The sequence below is a fragment of the Dendrobium catenatum genome, unplaced genomic scaffold (genome assembly GCF_001605985.2).
Source record: "Dendrobium catenatum unplaced genomic scaffold, ASM160598v2 fragScaff_scaffold_1557, whole genome shotgun sequence".
Taxonomy (NCBI): Eukaryota; Viridiplantae; Streptophyta; class Magnoliopsida; order Asparagales; family Orchidaceae; genus Dendrobium; species Dendrobium catenatum.
The window spans coordinates 4,137,874-4,162,096 of NW_021320019.1; the positions used below are offsets into that span (position 1 = coordinate 4,137,874).

Consider the following 24,223-nt stretch of genomic DNA (forward strand, 5'->3'; position numbering starts at 1 on the left):
CATAAGAGAAAGGGATAGTATAAATATTTTTTACCAAAGGGCGTCCTCCACTTGATTGCATTTTTTGGAATTGTGTTTTAAGACATAATGGAAAGTAGCTAGATACTTGACCCAATCAGTATGCCTTTCCTTCAATAAATTCTACCTAGTAAGGAACCATAATGCTTTTTGATATGAGAATAAGATGACTCATTGGGTAATAAGTAATGATCCCAATGACGCAGGGCTCTTACTATTACATAAAACTCCTTAATATACACAAAATATCTACATCTAGCTTTACTAATTTTTTGCTAAAAAATAAATTGGGTGGCCCTTTTGATAGAGGATAGACCCATTTCCCATGATGGATGCATCAAAATCCATTTAAAACACTTCATTGAAGTTGGGTAATGCCAAAGTAGGAATGGACACGATCAGTTCTTTAAGACATTGAAGCTTCCTTGAGCGGTTGGATTCCAACTAAAATTTTCAACCTCGAGTAACTCTTTGATGGGAGAAGCTACAATAATAAAACTCTAAATGAACCTATGATAAAAGAAAACCAGCCCATGGAGTTGGCAAACTTTTATGTAGATTGAGGGGTTGGCCATTGTGTGATTACTTCGACCTTGGCCGGGTTGGCCTCAATGTTTGTAAGGGCTATAGTAAATCCCAAAATTGACATTTTATTTGTTATATATTAGCATTTTTTTAGGATTGGTGAAAAGCCTCTATTCTCAAAGTGCATCATACACCATTCCCAAATGCAATAGATGATCATATAAGGTTTGACTATACATCAAAATATCCTCAAAATGCACGACTACAAATTTGCTTAAGAATGGTTAAAACATATTGGTTCATGAGCCTCATTAATGTGCTAGGTGCATTTGATACTCCAAATGGCATAACGATCCATTCATATAACCCTTCTCATAAACACTATCTTCCACTCATGCCAGAGCCGCATGTGGATTTGGTAGTAACCACTTCCAAGGTCAAGTTTGGAGAAAATTATAGCTCCATGTAATTAATAAAAATATCATTAATAGTAGGTATAAGGAAGCGGTACTTTACTATTATTTTGTTGATGGAATGATTGTCTTTACATATTTGAAATGTTTTATCCTTCATTAGAATAAGTAAGGCCGGGGTGATGCATGGGCTACTACTAGGGTGTATTAAACCTTTAATAATTAAGTCGTTTACTTGTCATTATAGTTTCACATGTTCACTGGGTCATAGGTGATAAGCACGTCTATTAGGCAACACATATCCTATAATCAAATCAATGTTGTGTTGGATTTCCCTCTGTGGCAGTAGCACGGCTGAAGGTTCTGGTCAAAATGTCTACATATTATTATAACAAAGGATGGACGGTTTTGGGTATTGATTGGAGAGGTTCATTTTCTTCCATTAATAAAAACCATAATCCTTTTTTAACAAGCCTAAAGCCTATGAGGAATAATTTTTGGTTAAGTAAATTCTTTTTCATGGGATCTTCGATCATCCTCTAAAATTGAGGAGGCAACAGCACTATTTTCTAATTGTCATGCATGAAAAAATAGCTGTTGTAGTGCCATTATGTATGGTATTTTTGTAGAATTTCCATGTCCATCCCAATAGAAGGTGACACACATCCATTGGGATGACATCATATAAGACTATATCTTTAAAATGCCCAATGGAAAATCCACTAAAAACCTCTTATAAATCTACAATTTGGTATTTTTATGTATCCACAATATACATAAGACTTGGGGTGATCGGTGGTGCCTAGTTGAAGTTTATCGACTATAGTGGTGGCCACAACTTTCTTGTAACTCACACTATCGATGATTATGTTACATATCATATTCTTCACAATACATCTAGTTTGAAAGATGCTATGACATAATCATGATTCATCATTTATGTATATTCAATGCTTATCTAAAGACTAGCTGTTTCCCGTCATCACCACAAAGGTATGTCAGTTTAATGTCAGAGGACTTCATAGTCAAATTAGTCACAGGTTCTTTGACCTTGGGCTCTTCAATAAATGTTACAACTCGGTAGTTTAGGCAGTTATAAGCTATATGCCCAAATCCTTGACACTTGAAACACTTGCAAGTAGGGATAGAGACTTGGGGTTGCATCACATGTGAGGAATTATGTCGATTAATTTATTTACTTTTATAACTTACTGTGGCCAGCAATGGGTCTAGTTTAGCGTAACTCTTTTTTCGATAAGGGCTCGTGCACAAAATTCATGACATTGAATTTATTCAAGCATCTTTGCTATTTTTGCACCTTCATGGCTAGATTGACTATATTTTTAAAGGTTCAAAAAGGCTAGGACTATACTATAATGGCAATCGAGAGTAGTAACCCTCCCAAGAATCTGGCTACAGTATGCTCTTCTGGTTCAATGACGTCAAACTTTTAGGATAGCTATTCAAATTCAACCACATATTCTTCAATAGTGGATAGCTATTGTGTATTTGGGTGAATTCTAAAAGTAGATCATATTTAAGCTATTTAGGAATATACTTTCATTGAAAATCTCATTTCATTTTTCATCCACGTCACAATTCATCCTTCACGGCTCCTTAATCTTTTGAAGTTTTCCCACCATAGCGAGTTGGTTTTTTGAGTTTTATGACTACTAACTTGACGATTCGCTCGGCTGGTACCTCCTTGAATTCAAGAATGCGCTCAACCAACTACAATCAGTTAATGAACACGTCGGGATCCATTCTTCCATTAAGAAGCAGTAAGAATGTCGTCCCAAACAAAGCGTAAATGTGACTCTAACTCAGTTCATCTAACAACAACAACAATAAGTTTTTATCCCGCAAGGTTGGATCAACTTCTTCGATTCAGTTATTAAGAAAAAAATTATATCATGACCTTTTAATGCCGAAATATTTCTTAATTATTAAAAAAATTAATTTAAAACTTATTTTAAAATTATTGTATTAATTATTTATATATTATATCCATTTTAGGTAAAAAAGAAATTGAGAATATACTGATCGTAAATTTTGCTTAAAATATCCTGATATAATATTTTTTCCTATCTCTTAAGCATCTGTTTTTGGTTCAATAAAAAAAGCTTGATAGAAAGTAAAATAAGTACCATAACTCCAGAAGATAATAACTGCTTCCCCTTTACTCCATCTATATAACAGTATTATAACCAAAATTCGTCCAAGTCACCTAATCTCTCTCTCTCTCTCTCTCTCTCTCTCTCTCTCTCTCTCAACACCATAGCCATGAATTCAAGATTAATAGGCAATGGAGAAATTACTTTAGTTCTCTCCCATGGATATGGGGCAAGCCAAGCCGTTTGGGACGAAGTAGTCCCCAAGCTATCAAAACGTTATCAGCTCTTTCTCTTCGACTGGTGTTTCTCAGAGGCGGTCAAGCCGCCATTGACCTTCGATTCATCTAAGGACTTCTCCTTCGAAGGCTTCGCCGATGAGCTCATCTCTCTCCTTGACAACTATAAGTTAAAGTGTGTCGTCTTTGTCGGCCACTCCATGGCCGGCATGGTAGGCTGCCTCGCCTCTATCAAGCGACCGGACCTCTTCAGTCACCTTGTGCTTGTGGGCGCCTCGCCAAGGTTAGTTAAGCCGTGACATGCAGAATATTTCAACATATTTGATTATGAGGCATAATATTACAATTAAGAACAATGGTATATAGGCCAGTATCATATTCATCATATCACAGGTTTCTGAAAATTTGTTGATTTGATTAGGGGATATATAAAATAGTTTAATTTTCCTTAAAAAATATTAAAAAAAAACGTTATTAATATTTATTATATTGCTGATTTTTGTTTAAAAAGTATATGATAGTGATGAATATAATGATGTGTTTATAATTATGTTGAGAATAAATGCGTCAATAATGCAGCAATTAAGCCAATTATTTCAATAAATTATATTTTCATTCATAAAAAAATATAAAATATGTTTTTCGTACATTGACATTCCACAGCCACTGCTATGCGTTAAAAATGTATTACTAATTTATGATTAAGAAATATGCACTGCCTAGTATATTTTTTATAATGAAAACACAAAAATTTAATAACATACTTAATATATGGAGAAATTTTTTCTAAGCGGACGCCGGACGTGGCTTTATTTTCGTATGCCGTGATACCGAGCGATACCGAGCCTCGGTTCCAAGCGGTACCGAGCCTCGGTTCCAAGCGGTACTGAGCCGTGGTACCGAGTAGTACTGAGCCGTGGTACCGAATAGTACCGAAGCGCGGTACCGCTATAATGACAAGTTTTTCTTATATTATATTTACCACCTCAATCTGCCCATAATTCAATTGTAAAATATGGATAAAAAATTTAATGCAGTGTTAACTAACCTCAACAATATTTTTCAAAAATATGAAACAAATTTAACATGTCCCCTAGAGATTCTAGGAAGGTTAAATGCAAAGTTTATAGAAATATTTTCTGAGGAGGAAAAGTGATAAGAAAAGCAAAATATTTTTTGAATTTTATTTTAAGTTTTTGCACTTTCCTATGTGTAAAACACTCAAAATGCGTAACCCTTTCCCCTTATATATGTATCTTTCAATCAAAATGTAAGAACTACTAAAATATTCATCTTTTTAAATATGCTCTAAATAAATTGGATGAAAAACTAAAAGACTTGAGCATCATTATATATAGCCTTTCAAGTTGAGAATTTGATATTCTAATGCCCAAGAAACCCTTGAAATTGCATTTGCAGGTTTATTTCTATACCAGGTTTATATTTAATCACAAAAGTGAAATCATAAAAGGTACTCAACTCATTTAGCAAGCTTATAATTTATCTTTTTCTAAATATTTATGAATTTAATTACACGCTAATCTCTATTAAGGAGAAACTCTTGTGTAACAAATAAACGCCTCCAATTTTTTGGAATTTTGAATGATAGCATACAACCCGACATCATATGAAGAATATTTATATCCGTCATCATTCAACGTCTTTGTCTAAAAGCTATTGTAACAAATATACCATCTATACTTTTACATTAGAAGCATCATAAATGACTTTAAATATTTTACTAAAGTCTAGGAGTCAAAGAGTAGGGTATTAGGTAGGGGTGTCAAAACCGGGTTTCGGGTTATACCCCGAACTGACTCGAGTTCAAACAGGTTGACCCTATGTAAATGGGTCAAAAATTTGAACCCATACAAGACCTAGTGGTTTGCCGGGTTGACCCAACCCAACACGGGAAGGCAGAATGGCGGACGACAGGCGGCGGGCGGTAGGTGGGCGGGACGGCGGGCTGCTAGTGGGCGCGGATGCGGGTGACTTGGCGTGGACTAGAGCAGGCAGGCGCGGCCACGCGGGTGGGTGCGTGGGCAGCTGTAGCGGGCGTGCGAGCACCTTCAGCTGGCGCGTAGGCAGCTACCTGGGCATAGCGCAGGAAGGGGTGGGTAGGTCCGCGGGCAGCCGGGCAGTCATTTCAAACGAGTTTTCGGGTTGACCCGGCAACCTGTCGGGTCAACCCGAACCTGACCCATTTTTCAAACGGGTCGAATTCGGGAACCCAAAACGGGTCGGGTTTAATCAGGTTTTCATGTCGTGTCAAATATTGACACCTCTAGTATTAGGTCATGCAAACCATTATCTATTAGATGGCTTTATGAACTGATATAATATATACAAACTCATCTTACTTTAAAATATCTATTATAGGAGTCATAATCATGCTAAAATTCTTAATGAACTTTCTATAAAAAATAGTTAAACCATGGAAACTCTATTCTAATCTTGATTTGCGACTTTCAAGTCAGTTTTGAATAAATAATTATATTGAACAATAAGATCAAGCATTTCATCCAATCTAGAAATTGAAAACTTATATTTTATAGTGATCTAATTAATTTCTCTTCTATAATTACACCTTCTCCATGTAAAATTTTTCTTTAGTATCATTAAAGCATTAACTTCAAAAAGACTTAAGCTTTCCTAGAGAAAGCATTTCCTTACCAATTCATCTATTTCCCTCTTAAGTTTACCTTGTTCTATTGGATTCATTCAATAGTAGAGGAAATTTTATAATTGAGAATCTAGGATGAAATCGATAGCATGTTGAATATCCCTCATATGACAAGTTATAAGGATATATATATAACTAAGCTCATATAATAGGTGAGATATCATATGGGTGTGTGCTACACACCTGGATCTGTGATTTCTCTCACATCAATATGTCAAGAAGATAAGGGATCGATATTATAAAACTCTCATAATGTAATGTTGAATCCTACCCTTTCTATGTTGATATTTATAGGTGGTGGCAAACATATTAGATTTCTAGTATTAGAATAAGCAGTGCTCAATGCTCTCATTAATAGTAATAGATCGTAGTATTATGATTAGAAATTTTGTATTCTTCTTCTTACTAAGTTTAGTTGGATTATAGAGCTAGATTTGTGGGGAAAGGTATCTGCCTATTTAACTATTGGCTTTATAAGAAATAACTTTATGGTAATATCATGATGTTTAAAATACATATATGTTCTCTTAACTATAATTTATCACATTTAAGTCATAAACCCAAGGTATACCTAGTAGAATATGAGTTATGTCCATGGGAAAAATATTATATTAGATATGATCCTCATAACTATCCTTCTTGATAAGTTTTAGACTTCAAGATGTTGGGGGGTAATGAAGTGTGGTTTATCTATCTCATAATGATTAACTTAGGATAGTATTTAATTTTAATTTTATTCTTAAATTTGTATCTATTGATATAACTTTCATATAAATACTAGGGGTGTAAGTGAGCCGAGCCAGCTTGAGCTCGACTCATTTATGTGTTCGCTAGCCGAGCATATTAAGCTCATGAGTAGAATTCGAGCAAAATTTCAAGTATAACTTGTTAACGAGCTCAAGTTTGATAATTTTATTGTTCAGCTCGATGACTCGTAAGCCAGCTCGATAAGACATTACATGGAACATGATAAGTAAGGATGTGTAAATGCATGTGAGATTTCTGATGGGGAAGGGTAATGGGGTGTGAACATTCTGCGATTTGATCATCAAATTGCGAGCTGGCATGCATGTTATCCTTGGTTCATCCCCCATCTATCTCTAGACTCTTTGATTCGAGAATGAACACATGTGAGATCCTCCTCATATATTGCTTTGATCCTCAATTCCTCCCCATCGAACACAAGCAGGCGGGAAAATGAACGACAGTGGAAAAATAAAAACTGGGTCCTCGGTCCTCCCCATCAAATGCATGTGAGCGGGAAAATATGAATCAGGCAGGAAATTCATTGGGTTTATGAACGGCAGGAGGGAAAATGAACGGATGACAAATTCGAGCTACTCCATGAATGGCTCGATGAGCCAATTTCAGCGTCTCAAGACGAGCTCGAGCTTGACTTTTTAGCTGAACTCGAGTTCAAGCTCAATATTTGACTTACGAGTCAAGCTTGAGTACCCATTGACTCATGCTCAACTCAACTCGTTTACACCCCTAATAAATACCCCCATCAATAATCAACTTGTATATTTTATCTTTACAATAATATATGCGATAAAAATATTTTTAATTCTCCAATCTTATTCCTAGCCAATATCATACACCTCAGTGCACATACTCAGACATCTATAGGATGATCTATGTTCTCATCAAACAAGTGGGTGCCATCATGGATCTCTTTAACTTTATCCTTCACCTCTTCATTTTATATTTGATACAATAATATATTTTTTTTTACTATACATTGAGGAATTTCTTCGCTTACTAAACTTTATATATTATTTTAAAGATTAAAAAGTTGCTAGACAAGTAGAGAGTGAGTGCGTTGATTCCTATTTTTAAGAATAAAGGTGATATACAAGATTCTATGAATTATAGATGAATTATGTTAATGCGCCATACTTTAAAACTGTAGGAGAGAGTAATGGATCATAGGTTACGGTGTGATGCTAATGTTTCTCAAAATCAATTTGGATTCATACTGGGCTGGTCTAATATGGAAGCTTTACATTTTTTGATTGGTTTGATCTAGAAGTATAGAGAGAATAAGCTTGATCTACACATGATATTTATTGATTTAGAGAAGGTAGATGATAAAGTTTGAAGAGAAGTGCTATGGAGAGTTCTAGAAAAGAAAGGGGTTAATAATGCTTATATTCAAGTTTTTAAGGATATGTATACAAGAGTTATTACTTGTGTTTAGACAGAAGGTGGTTTTACAAAGTATTTTTTGACTTTAGTTAGATTACGTCAAGGATCAGCCTTAAGTTCACATCTTTTTGCTTTAGACATGGATGTTCTCTCTAGAAATTTTCAAGAGGTCGTACCTTGGTGTGTGCTTTTTGTTGAAGATATTGTTCTAGTTGAAAAGATGAGAGAGGAAGTTGAAGGAAAACTTGAATTATTGAGGTCAACCATAAATTCTAAAGGATTTCATTTGAGTATATCTAAAATTGAATGTATAGAGTTTAATTTTAGTAATAATAGTTTTTGTGGAGAGATTGTGACCTTGACTTATCAAGTCATTAATAAGATTATATATTTTTGATATCTTGGGTCTATTATTCTGAGTGATGGTGAAATAGATAGGGTTAGTATTAGTAGAATTCAAGTTGGATGGTTAAAGTGGAGGAATGCTTTGGACTTGTTGTGTGATAGAAAAGTCCACCTCAAGCTTAAGGAAAAATTCTATAAGATGGTGGTTAGTCCTGCAATGTTTTATGGTGTAGAATGCTGGTCATTAAAAGAAAAGCATAACGTTAAGCTAAGTTTTGTAGAGATGAGGATGCTCAGGTGGATGAATGGCTTTACTCTTAAAGATAGGATTTGAAATGAACATATATGTGGAATGGTTGGAGTATCCATAGAGAGAGTCAACTTAGATAGTTTGGTCATATAGAATGATGACATTCTGATGATCCACTTAGAAAAGTAGATGTATTAGATTTGACTTATGTTAAGAAAAGTAGAGGTAGACCTAAAAATACTTGGTTAGAAATTATAAAATGACCTTTCTTTATAAATTTTATATGAGAGTTTAACTCTTAACAGGGCACAATGGAGAAAAAGTAATCATGCATCCAACCCCACGTAATGGGATAAAGTGATGTTGTTGTTGTATTGATTTTTAATGTGCCATCTTTCATGGCATTTAAAGTAATAAATATATGTTATGTTTTTAGAAGTGGATTTATTAATTATTTTATTTGGTTGGACACTAAAGGAAGATGGGTAGGGTCTAGTAATAAAATTTATTTTGAAATTTGGAACTTATGGTGAAAAATCTTAAACAATCACTTCTTTTAAAGAATATCTCCTTTCACCTCCTTGATCTAGTAGAGCCGCCAAAAAGCCTTTCACCTCCTTATTGTGGCAGAGTATCCAAAATCTCTTTTACCTTCTCAGTGCCACAGAGTAATCAAACTCTATTTCACCTCTTTAATGCATCAAAGTAGTTGAAATCACTTTCACCATCTTGGTGTAGTGGAGTAGCATAAAACCCTTTTAGCTCCTTGGTGTAGTGGAGTAGTTTAAATTCCTTTCAACTCCTCGGTGCGATAGAGTAGCCGATGACCTTTATCACCAAAAACTTCTTCAAAGTGCTTCCCTCAAGAAAAATGCTGACACACTCTGAGTAACTCAAATGCAACTTGGTTAGAGCAATCAAGAAAATACCTCTACCACACTCTCTTGAATCACTCAAGGCTCTTCTCCCTCTCATACAAATTCATCATTTTTCTTCTTTTCACAATGCTCTTTTTTCAAAACTCTCATAGAAGAAACAAGCCTCTAATTACCAAAAGGGTCCTCCAAATTTATAATAAGAGTTTATATAATGGGTATTAAAAAACCATAATATTTTAATTCCTATGCTTCCATTTATATAGTATGATATGAGTATTACGTATTGTTAAATGATGTTTTTAATATTATTTCATTCTTAATTAAATGTATATAGTGGCCATATGTATAATTAAAATATAGTGTGACGTATAGCCTCGATGGAGAAAATGTAAGAACAAAAAAAATATTAAGATATAATGTTTGTATGCCTAGACATATGTAAAATATTCTAGGTTCTTAAGGAGATCTTATAACTATAGGAGGTCATCATATTTCTTTTTTACCCCTATAAGCTCAATAGAGATCTAGGGCTTCATATGCTTTGTATCACATCTATAATTAAGTTTCTCATTAGGAAACATGATATTTAAATTCACTAATCTAAAACACTTAAATTAAATATTGTATGCAATATTTTTACTATTTTATTTAGTGATAAAATCTCTATAATTATCAATTTTATTTTAGTAGGATAATTATTATAATTAGAGTATATAATAGTAGTGTATTGCTAGTAAGCATATTTCCTCATGGGTTTGACATTCTATAATATCAAGTTATTACTATTTAACATGTATAGTTGTGTATATTAAGTGGGTTTTAATTAATTTTATATTAAAGAAAATCTAAGCATTATTTTGGGGTAATAAAGTCCTAGACTTTTAAACAATTTAAAAGTTTATTAATCAGATCCCATCATATGCCTTGTAACTATGGAGAAGATCTTGGATAAATTTGGAGTGCATCCCCTCAATTAGAGAGCATTTGTGAAGTATTTACCTGCGTAAATGTTATCATAATTAAGTGATCTTAGGCTTATTGGATTTGTCTCATCCACCCACTCAGTTCAACTATAAGTATGCCATATTTAGAGTATTTTTTCATCCAATTAATGCTCTGAACCTTCAAAATATGATTCAATCCTTTGATTTGGACCCATCTGTGCTTGGATTGAACCAATTTTGTTGTTGTTGGGTTCGTCTCCGTGAGATGTTTAATTTGACTATAAATTTACTGAAATTGGAGTTTAGTTGGCCTTGAATTTAATTTAAAAGTTTCCTACTTAAATACACCTTGAGATTCATGCTCAACAATGCTGTAGTCACCTCACCATAATTCAAGACCTCTTTTTCATAAATGAATTTTCAATACTCATATGAAAGTGAATTCAATAGGAGTGCTTTGTCTTCATCTCAAAGCTCCTCATCTATTTTTAATAGATATACCAACAGCTTTGTAAAACACTACAGGAAAACTGCTCATTTCTGGCAGAATTTTCGGTGGAATTAAATTCGTCACAAATTCCGACGATGTTTCTAACGGATTACCGAAGGAGTTTCCGATGATTTTCAGGCATATTTTTTGATTCATTTTTCGGCGAATTTATTTTTGACGGAATTTTCGACCAAAATTATTTTTCTTAAGTAATGACTATAATAAATATTTATTATTAATTATTTTGTTAAATTAAGTTAAATAATTTAATAACTTATTATCAAATAAATGTCTTGCTCGCATGGGTGGGGATCTGGTTGGGCTCGCCGCAGATGTGCTGGGGCGGTGTTCGCATGGAGCGGGGCCGCGGGGGAGAGCTGGTTGCAGGTTCTGGGCGGGGCCTGGCTGGTGCTGTCGTGGAAGCTGGTCAAAATTTTTTAGTTTTTTTTCTTTTTTTTGGAGCAAAATAGTTCGCCAAAAATTATACCATCGAAAAATTTTGCTGGAAATATTTCCAGCGGCCTATTTTTCACCGGAATGACTTTTCCGACGCGCATGTACCAGCGAAAAAAAAAACCATTGGAATTCCGCCGAAAGTACTACTTTCTAACATATTTTAAGCATTTTCCGACGAATTATGTCCACCGGTAACATGCGATTTTCCTATACTGAAATCGTTCATGTGCTCATCAATAGTAGGAATATTTCCTCATGGGTTCGACATTCTACAATATCAAGTTATTACTATATTTGACATGTATAGTTGTGTATATTAAGTGAGGTTTTATTAATTTTATATTAAAGAAAATCTAAGTGTTATTTTGGGGTAATAGAGTCCTAGACTTTTAAAAAATTTAATAGTTCATTATATAGATCCCATCATATGCCCTGTAACTATGAAGAAGATCTTGGATAAATTTGGAGTGCACCCCCTCAATTATAGAGCATATGTGAAGCATTTACCTGCTTAAATGATATCATAATTAAGTGATCTTAGGCTCATTGGATTTGTCTCATCCACCCATACAGTTTAACTATAAGTATGCCATATTTAGAGTATTTATTCATCCAATTAATGCTCTGAACCTTCAAAATATGATTCAATCCTTTGATTTGGACCCATTTGTGCTTGGATTGAACCAATTTTGTTGTTGTTGTTGGGTTCGTCTCTGTGAGATGTTTAATTTGACTATATGTTTACTAAAATTGGAGTTTAGATGGCCTTGAATTTAATTTAAAAGTTTCCAACTTAAACATGCCTTGATATTCATGCTCAACAATGTTGTAGTCACCTCACTACAATTCAATAACCCTTTTTCATGAATGAGTATCAATGTGAATTTTTAATACTCATCTGAAAGAGAATTCACAGAAGGAGTGCCTTGTCTTCATCTCAAAGCTTCTCATCTATTTTTAATAGATCTACCAACAACTTTGTAAAATCATTCATGTGCTCATCAATAGTAAGCATATTTCCTCATTGGTTTGACATTCTACAATATCAAGTTATTACTATATTTGACATGTATAGTTGTGTATATTAAGTGAGGTTTTATTAATTTTATATTAAAAAAATCTAAGTATTCTTTTGGGGTAACAGAGTCCTAGATTTTTAAACAATTTAATAGTTCATTATATAGATCCCATCATATGCCCTGTAACTATGAAGAAGATCTTTGATAAATTTGTAGTGCATCCCCTCAATTATAGAGCATTTGTGAAGCATTTACCTGCTTAAATGATATCATAATTAAGTGATGTTAGGCTCATTGGATTTGTCTCATCCACCCACTCAGTTTAACTATAAGTATGCCATATTTAGAGAGTATTTATTCATCCAATTAATGCTCTAAACCTTCAAAATATGATTCAATCCTTTGATTTGGAACCATTTGTTCTTTGATTGAACCGATTTTATTGTTGTTGGGTTCGTCTCCATGAGATGTTTAATTTGACTTTAAGTTTACTTAAATTGGAGTTTAGATGGCCCTAAATTTTATTTAAAAGTCCCCAACTTAAATATGCCTTGAGATTCATGCTCAACAATGATGTAGTCACCTCACGACAATTCAAGACCTCCTTCTGATGAATGAGTATCATTGTGAATTTTTTATACTCATCTGAAAGTGGATTCAATAGAAGGAGTGCCTTGTCTTCATCTCAAAGCTCCTCATCTAGTTTTAATAGATCTACCAACAGCTTTGTAAAAACATTCATGTGCTCATATATAGTAACCCTATTTATCTTCTAAAATTTGTAGAGTTGATGTTTCATGTGGTGAAGATTCTGCATACTCTTCATTAGATAATTGTTCTCTAAAGTCTTCAACAATTTCACAATATAAGTCTGCACCATCACCCCAAACTCGAACTCCTGAGACAGACAATTTCTAATTAATCCATAGGCACTCCGATTCATTTTTAGCCAATCACTCTTAAATAACTCTTCAGAATTTCATCACTATCTAGAACTTCTATAGATTCGAAGAGCACATCACATCCATCACGACATATCTCCACAAGCCAAAGTTTCCTTTGCCGTCAAATTTTGCCACACTGATCTTGACGGGATATGTAACCACTTGATGAATTGGTGACTTTTATGCCATTGAGGTAGATTTTTCCATGGCTCTATTAGATTTCATAGCCATCACTATTTTCCAGCCTCCTTACATTGCTAGAATTGCACCAATTCGACTCTTTTTATGCTTCAAAAAAAAAAAAAAAAGCCCTGTTGTAAGATCACACAGTTAATCATCTCGATTTCCCTTTCTAAACAAAAAGTTCATAGGAATAAAGCCTTCACTCAATCTCTCCAAGACATGTAGAAGCAGCTGTTGTTCCTGGCTCGGCTTAGCCCCACACAAAAGCGTCTCAGGACCTCGTCTCACGCAATCCCTCCGGCTTCCACATTTTCAACCTTGATCCATGCACAACTTGCACCAAACCTGCGTGATCCAACCTCTGACTTGAACATTCTTGGTGGCACCAGATCCGCACGATCTAACCTTTACGTGCAAGCTGCAGCCGTATGCGAGCAACCACACCCTTTATCCTGCGTGTTGTGCATGCCTCATGTGATCGAATATGCTTGCAATGCATCTCAAGAACTTTATCACATGCCTCTGCTCCGTGCAAAATAGTGCTCACATCTCCCATGTGAAACCACCTGCATGCTCTGACTCAGCCCCGTGCACACCGGAAAAATGATCCCCAATCTCTTCCTTTGCCTGGACGAACCATACGAATTGAAAGAATAGATTGATTTCCCATTTTTTAAGCCGCCCCAAATAAATAAATAAAATCACACAACCAAACTCAATGAACATGATGCGAAGGGGATGACTTCACTATATTGAAAAAACAATGTTATAATTGCACGTATGCACTCATGCCTTTACAATAGTCCTCAAACCAATCTTTATAGATTTGAAATAAAATAAATAAGAAAAACTTAATGAAATTTAATCATGACTATTAAATCTCCAATCAGTGTAGTAATTAAATCTATCAATTAATGCAGTAATCAGGGCTCCTTATCAATGCCATAATTAATAGAGTTTCTTTAATTACGACTCATTAACACAAAATTTGAAAAAATAAGATTTTTTACATAATTCTAACAAACAACCTTTTTCAACAAAAAGCAATTAATCAAACTAATTTTATCTGTGATACGCTAATATATACTAAATGTTTCATAGCTCCAGGTTAATTATCTACAGATAACGATAGCATAATTGGAACTAGCAAATATTAAATTTTTAGAATAATATCAAAGGCCAAATTCAAAAATATGACATCGACCGTGAAATCAAGAACCATAATGCTTAAGCTAATACTCTTGGGTGACTTTATATCCAAAAATTCTAAAAAATAAATCGTATGATCATGAAGGTATGTAAACTCAGATGACTACCAAGGAGGATTTCAGCTCACCGACGTGGAGAACATCCTCACAAACATACAAACAAATTTTCAAGCCTGGGCTGAAGAATTCGCACCAATGGCTTCGGGTATTACTGATCAAATTCACTTGAAGAAGCTCATTGATTCCTTCAAAGGCATGAATCCGACGGCAGCTCTTCCTCTTGCCAAGATGATATTCCTCAGTGATCAAAGGCATGTTCTTGAGCATGTCAAGCTTCCTTGCACAATAATTCAGGGAACAGAAGATATCGTAGTGCCAGTTGTTGTTGGGGATTATATGAAGTGCAAGTTGAAGGGGGAGACATCTTTGGTGAACATTGACAAAAATGCCCATTTCCCACAGATCACCTCTCCTAAGAAGTTCGTTGAAATCCTCAGAAAAATTTTAAAATAGTAAAGCATGGAGAATGAGAGGTATGGTTCAAGAAGATACATTTGTTTACTCGGTATGGTAGGGTTCTTTGTTTACTTTAATCGTGATTAAGTTGTGTTCAGATGCTTGTAATATGCACTTTCATCAGTGTTGTTTTCGGTATTATTTTATATTACTTTAATGAGGCCAGTACTTTATTCAGTGTACTACTCAACTGCGTTTTAGGAAGTTTAGAGAGAGAAGCTCCAGTTATAGAGAGAAAACCCGGTTTCCTTTTGAAATTCCCTATTTTTTCGGAAATGGCGGGGGATGATCAACGGCATTTGCCAGCAATCATTCCATCTTCATTGTTACCTCCCCCACAAATATTGTCGACTAGCTCTCCTTTTATTATAAAAGGTGTGTCAGATTGTTCAAAAGTGATTGCTGCCCGAGTTGAAGAAAATCTCTCTAGAAAAGGTAAGGAATTATTGAAGAAAATAAAGGTGTTCCCTCAAGAAATTTCATCGTTGACAATTACAAAAGTATTGACTATGTAGTTTCATCCTCATATGGTGCCAAATTATTTGTTAACATATTCTCTAAACCTATTAATGGTGATGCTAATGGAATTCTAAATAAATCTTCGTATGCGCAATTAGTTTGCGCAAATATTGAGAATGATAATAAGCCTATTTCTTCAAATCATGGAAGAGTATGTTTTTCCGATGTTGATGTTGTCTCTTCTCTGAATGCTGTTGTGAATAAAGACAATTCTGATTTATCTTAGAAGACCGATAATTTTCCTAATTTATGGAATATGCATCCTAATATTAAGATTGCAAATTTGGAAAATTAGATTTGTATGTCTGATGATGGAGTAGCTGTTAAACTCGATCGTGAGAATGAAAATTCTAATATTCATAGACTTCGCAACTCTGTGGTTATTAATGTATTTGGTGAATCTATTCCATTCTTTGTTATAAGTGTTGAACTTAGAAAATAATGGAAGCATTTCGGTTCATTCTATTTAACCAATTAGGCAATGGTTGGTTTATGTGTTCTTTCTACTCTTCTGAAGTTAAAGATGCTGTTCTTAGTGGAGGACCATGGTATGTGGAGGGCCATATTATTAGTATAGAAAATTGGAGTCTTGAATTCTCTCCTTTAACTATGAAGAATTTGTTTTCACCTATATGGATCAGATTTCCTTTTTTGCCATTATTTTGTTGGGATGATACCAACATTACAAGAATAGCTTCAATGCTGGGAACTTCTATGTATCTGGATGGCAACATGTTCAAATGGGGAAGAAGGGAATTTGTAAGGGTTTGTGTTCGTACAAAGCTTGATGAGAAACTTACTTAAGGGTGGATGGAATTTCAGGAAGATTCTTTCAAAAAATACAATATGAGAAGATTGCCTTATTATGTTATAAATGTGGAAGAGTTGGTCTTGAGCTTAAAAAATGTAGTAACTCTGATAGTTCCAAGATAAATCTCTTATATGGCAGAAAGATGGTGAATGATAGTACCAATAAGTAAGGATGTGAAGTAAATTCTGTAAATGGAGGGAGAATAAGTCAGATTGAATATGATAGCATTACTTTGAAGGAATTTGAAGAATATGGACCCTGGATTCATGTGAGTTATGGAAGAAAGAAACCTTTTAAAGGTTTTAAAGTTTCAAGATAGAGGAATATGGGTGAATCAATGGTGGAAAAATATGTTAGTAAGACCAATGTGAGGCCTGATTTTATAACAGAAGCTTCTGTTATAGAATCTATGACCAGTAACATCAAAATCATAAATACTAAAAATATTAATCTTATTCATGATGATGATGCTGCAATGGTTTCTATGGCAGTGAGGATTGAAGTACCACCAAATGGTAATACTATCTTGATTGTTGGAACATATTGTGAGATTTTAATGAATGTACTAAATAATGGGGTATCTAATAATGTTATGTTAGATGATGCCAATATATACTTGGAAAAAATAATAGAATCTGGGACAACTACCACTAATACCCTAAGTGCAGGTGTAAATTCTGTAGAGAATTTGGGTGCATAAGTTCTTATGGTTAAGGAGTTTTCTGATAGCAACATGAAGCAAATGTTAGAAGATAAAACTCCACCAAATTTGAATTGGAAGATAGAAGTGAAGTTTGATAATCCTCAATTCAATGTGAAGAATAATGTGATGAAGAATTTAACCTCTAGCTAGAAAAAAAAAGGAGGTTAATAGGTTTGAACCTATTAAAGACAGATTTAGAGGTAAAAAAGGTTAAGTAAGAATGGATAGTGCTTGGAGCTCATCCCCATTGGTCTCTTAATGTCTTTATTATTGCTGTGGAATTATAGGGGAGCCAAGAAAACGGAGGCTTCCCATTACTTGAGGAGTGTGGTGATTGATAATGGAGTTTTTATTATTGGTCTTATGGAAACTAAATTAAGGACTATCGGTAGCATTGAGGTGAATAGAATTATTGGGAGGGATTGGGATTAATTTCATGTTGATGCCAGAGGGACTTATGGTTGTATTATTGCAATGTGGAGAAGTAAAATATCCTCTTTTTCTATCACTGAGTCGTTTGATCAAGGTATAATTGGTAGTTGAATGCACCTAGTGATTTTTGTGGGATTGCAGCCATTGTATTTGGTAATAAAAATAAGTATGAGAGAAGAAAAGTGTGGGAGATGATTAAGAAGTATAAATACAATGACAAGCCTGGTATTATAGAGGGTGATTTCAATTGTATTCTTTCTAAGGAAAATAAGAAACGTGGAAAAAGATTTCTATTTTCTTTGGGGCCTCAAGAAATGAAGGATTTTTTATCTAGAAATGATTATCATGATATTGGTTTTATAGGACCAAAATACACATGGTGTAATAATAAAGATGGTCATTCTTGCATTTGGGAAAGATTAGATAGAATTTGCCTTAATTCTAAAGCTTTAAATCAAATTCCATTTGTAGTTATCAATCATTTGCCAAGGGTTACTTATGATCATTGCCCTCTTCTTCTTAATCCAAATAAGTCAGTTGTGTCTACTCAAAGATCTTTTAAATTTGAGAATGTTTGGTTCTCGTATGAAGCTTCTTGGGGGGTGGAGAAATATGCATGAAGCAAAAAGGATTTTGTGAAGCTTCAAATATTCTTCAGAGGAAGGTTAATATGTCTCTTAAAAACTTATTTTATTGGAGCAAAAATAAACTCAAAGAACTTAATGTATTGAAAAAAGATTTGCAAAAGGAGCTATTGTCTTTACAAGAAGAGGAGAGCCTTTTTGGTTTGAATTCAAGCAAGCTGTTGGAACTTAGAAGGAAGATCCATAAGCTTAATGTTACTCTTGCAGAATTATCCACATGGCAGAAACAACATACAAAGATACATTGGGTGGAGGAGGGAGATTGTAATCTCGATTTTTTAATACATACTCTTTAGCAAGGAGGAATGGCAATAGGATTAATCAACTTACTGATGCAAATGGTGGATACATTACTGACCCGGATGCTATACAATAAACTATTGAAAGTTTTTTTTTTTGCAAGCAAATGGAAAGGTAGGCTTTATTCTTATTCTAATTGGCCAGAATTTACTTGAAGTTAGATGATGTTCAAAAGGATATAATAAATGCAATTTTTATAAAACAAGAGTTATATGCCACTGTTATGAAAATGAATAATAACAAATCTTATGGAATTGATGGGGGCCAATTCGTACATTTTCAAATATTTTTGGAATATTGTCAATATTGAGTTATGGAATGCAGTGCAGAATTTCTTCAAGAATTGTAAGTTGCCTAATGGTTGGAAGGAAACTATGGTGATATTGATCCCTAAAGTGCCTAATGAAATGGAAATGAAGAAGTTTAGACCAATAAGCTTGTGCCAAACTATTAAAAGATAGTGGAAGGTATGATGTTGAATAGACCTAAAATTATTTCAGATCATTAAGGTGCTTTGTGCTAGGCAGAACAATATCTGATAATTGTTTATTAGCTCATGAAGTAATCAATAAAATGAGATTCTCTAAGGCCAAACCAGAATTTATCTTGCTCAAATTTGATATGGAACAAGCATACGATAGTATGTGTTGGGAAACATTATACAAAGTTCTTATTTAAATGGAGTTTCCAAGGAAGTTTATTAACCTTATCATTGAATGTGTTAGTATTCCAAAGTTTTTAATTTGTATTAATGAGAATAGAAGTTAATGGATAAATGTTGAATGTGGCTTTAGACAAGGATGCCCGTTATCTCCAAGTCTTTTCATTTATTATTCAAAGTTAATTTCAAAAGCAATTGATAAAAGAAGTAGTAAGCTTGGTATAAAGGTGGCATCTAAAACCCTAAAGATTACTCATGTGTTGTTTGCAGATGATGTGATGGTGGCGGCTGAAGCTTATAGACAAAATGCAATAAGGATTTGTAAAATTTTGAAAGACTACTACAGATGGACAAGTCAAAGATTAAATAATGAGAAATCTATAATCCTTTTTAGGAGATCTGTATCACATCGAAGAAGAAGAAAATTAAACAAAATTTTGGGATATAGATCAGAGGCGGAATTCAATTACCTTGGTATTAATTTGGCGCTTAGAAGACTTAAAAGTTATGAGTATAACTAAATTCTTAAGAAGGCTTTGGATAATCTTAACTGTTAGGGTTCTCGGTTATTATCATTAGTTGGGAGGATTATGTTGATTAAAATAGTTTATTCATCATTTTCCTCTTATTATATGACTCAGTTTTGGGTTCCAAATAGCATTCATAAGGAGTTGCATAAGTTATGTAGGAACTTTTTTTGGCAAAAAGATCAAGGAAGAAGAGGATTGTATTATATTTCTTGGGATTTGATGTGTATAGATGTCAACTACAAAGGTTTGGTTATTCATGGTGCATTGAATAAACAAGGACCTCTAAGAGCTCATATTACTTGGAATTTTATTAATAAGCCATATAGTCAATGAAACTAGAAGACATTCCTCTCCTTCTTGGCATATTATTAAGGAAGGAGCTTATTACTTGAAGCCAATTACTAGGTGGAAATTTCCAAATGGGAGTAGTATTGATATTTTAAATGATAATTGGATTCTTCACATAAATATGAATAAATAGCCTGCTTTGTGTAACATAAGTGAATGGGAAAATAAGAAAGTTTTGTTTCTTAATGAGGGTGACAATAACTGGAATAATCCACTAATAAAGAACTTTTTTTCAGATGGCCAAGTGAATAGCATTCAAGATATTCCAATTTATCATGAAAGTGGTGCAGATATGGTGGATTTGTTTGAATGCAAATCAGAGAGATCAATCACAGCTATGTCAATTAAAGCTTTGTGTGATAAGAATTATGAATGTATACCAATACAATGGATTAGGAAGTTAAAATTAACTCCTAAAGAATATCGTTTCTAGTGGAGTATGATGAATAATGCTATTCCAACTCAAGTTTGGTTTTAGTATAGAAGGCTTTCAAAATCTTGTTTGTGTCCCAGAGGTTGTCCTGTTTAGGAAGATAGAATCCATATTGTGATTCATTATATAAAGATTAAAGAGATCTTTGGAACTTTGAATAAATGGGGTATCTATTTGCCTAAATTTAATAATTTTCTTCATTGTTTGAATAAATTGGAGGAGTTGGCAGTCACTAATATGGGAGTTATCAGAATTTATTTTGCCGCTGTATACCAGAATTGGAAGACGAGAAACAATTTTACTCATGGTATCAATTGTCCTAGCTCAGCTTCTATTTCTTCTCAAGTTTTATCTAAATTTGTTCATCCATTTGTTCTTCCAATTAGCAATAACTAGGAAACTAGCTATCAATATATGCTATCAAAAAATTGGTTTCCCCCTCCATTGAATTGGATTAAACTCAATGTTGATGCCTCATTGTTGAAAACTAATGAAGGTAGTATAGCATTTGTTGTTAGAGACCACAAAGGCAGGTTTCTACTTGCGTATGGAAAAAAGTTTATGCATTGGGATGTATCTCTTAGGGAGCTTATAGCTATTTTAAACTTTAAAGAAGTTGTTAAGAAATGGATGATAGAAAAGCAAGGGATTATTATTGAAGGAGATAATATCAATGTGATAAAGCTTTTACATAAATCAGTGGAGAAGAACAATCAGAGGATGAACGCTTAGGATTTTGATTTTTCTTTTCTTGATGTTTTTAAGAATGTACTTTTTCAATTTGTTTCTAGAGAGAGCAATAAGGTGCGTATGAATGTGCCCATTTTGATCTTAATGGGGATTTTTATTGGGATTTTTTCTTTTTGATGAACTTCCATCAAGTATTGTTAACTTGATCAAGAAGGATTGTGAAAGATTAACTATCACTTAGGTTTGTATTTTTTTTTCTTTTTTTTATGTATTATTGCAATTTGCATTTCATTAAAAAAAATAAAAAATAAAAAATTGAGGTGAGTACGTCATAACGACTCACATCACTAAGAGTTGTTTGTGTAGTTTTTTTATTTTTATTTTTAGTATTTTAATTTTTATTTTGTTTATCATATATTTGCAAGTCCTATTTGGCTACAAGTTCCTTATTTCTTTTTAAAAATTTTGTTATGAGAAATTGCATTCATATATAGTAGAAAGTGGTAGCTGCCCACCATTACTTATCCGAAGAATAGTTTATAATGTCAGATTAACTCTTAAAAATCTACTTGACCTACTATAATCTTACGACTTTTAAGCTTCTGCCCCCAAATAAATCATAAGTTGGATAAATTCTAAAAAGTCATTAGATAATATTTTATATGAAATATTCATTTAGGATTATTGTTTATGAAATTTGTTAACAGTGATAAATTCATTTTCTTACAAAGGCTTTTCTTGATTGTTAAAAAAGGGAAATCATGTTCAAAGAATGAAATTTTTTTGTTAAATCCTTTTCTTGTTTAATGAAATTAATAACTATCACAATAGAAAAAAAGTGTTTTCGTAGCGCTTGGTTTTCACATCCATGAAAAAGCTAATTGCTTCTATAAAACCATTGCAAGATTGCTATGATCATTACCTAGTTAAAACATCTTTTCCCATAGTTTCATATTAGTTGGGGTTTAATATTTATGCAATAGTTTCATATCTAGTTTAAACATGTACAAAACTTCACAACATAGCTTTTTAATCCGCTATAAAATTTGGAAATACCAACAGCAAAATAGTCACTAGATTCCAAGTATTGCATGTTACAACTTAGTTTTCATATCATGCGTGTTTTTTATGACTCCAAAATATTGTTGTATTGACTAATATTTCTCATAAAATATATTGGAAACATTGCTTTTTTTATTTGTGTGTACCAACGTTTTAGGAAAAATATACTCCAGACCACTGAAGACTTCAAGTCATATTAGATTAGGGTTTACTATTTTTGAACTCTGTACTTTTTATACTTTGTTTTTGAGTTTAAGAGAGTATGACTGTAATTGGGTAACCGTGCACACACACTAGGGGAGTGTAAAAATTTGTCAATTTTTAAAACTAATCATACTATACGATTTTGGATTGTACGGGACAATTTGGCTTGAGCGTTCCTCTAGAAAGCAGTTAATCGAAGCATGCCAGGAAAACTTTCTAAGTCTTGTTTATACTATATGAAGTTACCTTCATACAGATGACTTCCAGGGTACAAAATTGATACACACAAGTTCATCCCGATAAACTCTTGATTTTTTCTGAATTGTTCATGCTGTATGATCTTAGGTTCATACATACGATATCCAAAGTACAAAATGGTTACATATCTTTTCATCCATACGAATAGGTAAATGTTTGAACTGTTCATACTATACGATCCTTGGATCGTATAGACGACTTCCAGAGTATGAAATGGTTGTGTCCATATTTGTACCAAATGAAACATGGTTTAATTAAAACATATCATGTTATACGATATGGATTTTATACAATACATTATTCAGAGTATGAAATTGTTTCATACTGAATCGTACCGGATGAATCTGTTCAATTTTGAACTGATCGTACTATATGATGTCAATTTGTACACATGTTAATCAAATAATGAAATTGGTTTGTACTGGATTATATAAGAAAATTTTGAACTGTTTGTACATACGATCATCGATCATAATGTTGATAGTGGATAGTCAAATTGATAATTTTAGTTTTCTAGATAGTTTTTTGTGCCTTTCATATATATAGTCCTAATAAAGTGACTGTAGATGAATCCTTCTTTGTGCTTTCTTTGAGAGAAAGTGTGAGAATGCTTTGGGAGAGTGTTTAAAAGTGTGGAGAGAAATCTTGTAAGTGTAAATTATAAAGGGTTCACCAGATTGCCCAAAGGTGAGGATCTCTTTGTAAGTGTTGTTGAAACTCTTCCTTGCCTCTTTGAGATTGCTTAAGAGAAGATCTTTGGAGAAGATACAATTCTCTATAGATACTTGGAGGGTGTGCAAGGATGATGGTTCTCTGCCGACACTTGGAGAGTGTGAAAGGATGATGGTTATCTGCCAACACTTAGAGAGTGTGAAAGGATGATGGTACTCTGCCGCACTGGGGATTGGTGGAAGAGAGGTGTTTTATAAAGCCCTCTCCGCCTTACTGTTGGAGCAAAAGGAAAATCACTTTTGTAATAATGCGATACCTAAAGAAGGAGTCTTTAAGGAGTGGACATTGAAAGACTACTTAGATAGAGGGAAAGTTAGAGAGAGAAACACTAAGATTTTGAAGTTTTTGTTTCCAAATTTTCAATTCATAAGATTTTTGTTTCTTTAATGGCAGTGAACAGTCAACGACTCTCTTTGGCCGGCAAGCCATTTGAGGATCAGCATTCTTATATACTTCCCCTAATTGGTGTATACTGCGGAGTATCACTGTCTCCTCCTGCATTTGAAGATAACAGAATAACTTTTAA

General features: G+C 33.6%; 1 protein-coding gene across 1 annotated transcript; it reads left to right on the plus strand.

The window, feature by feature from the left end:
* The first annotated feature begins 3,191 nt into the window (after window positions 1-3,191).
* LOC110114032 (probable esterase KAI2) lies at window positions 3,192-15,964 on the plus strand. The gene is made up of 2 exons (XM_020846783.2): window positions 3,192-3,589; window positions 14,941-15,964. Exons 1-2 carry the CDS (start codon window positions 3,240-3,242, stop codon window positions 15,365-15,367), a joined length of 777 nt encoding a protein of 258 aa, XP_020702442.1. The 5' UTR covers window positions 3,192-3,239; the 3' UTR covers window positions 15,368-15,964.
* Window positions 15,965-24,223: the final 8,259 nt, after the last annotated feature.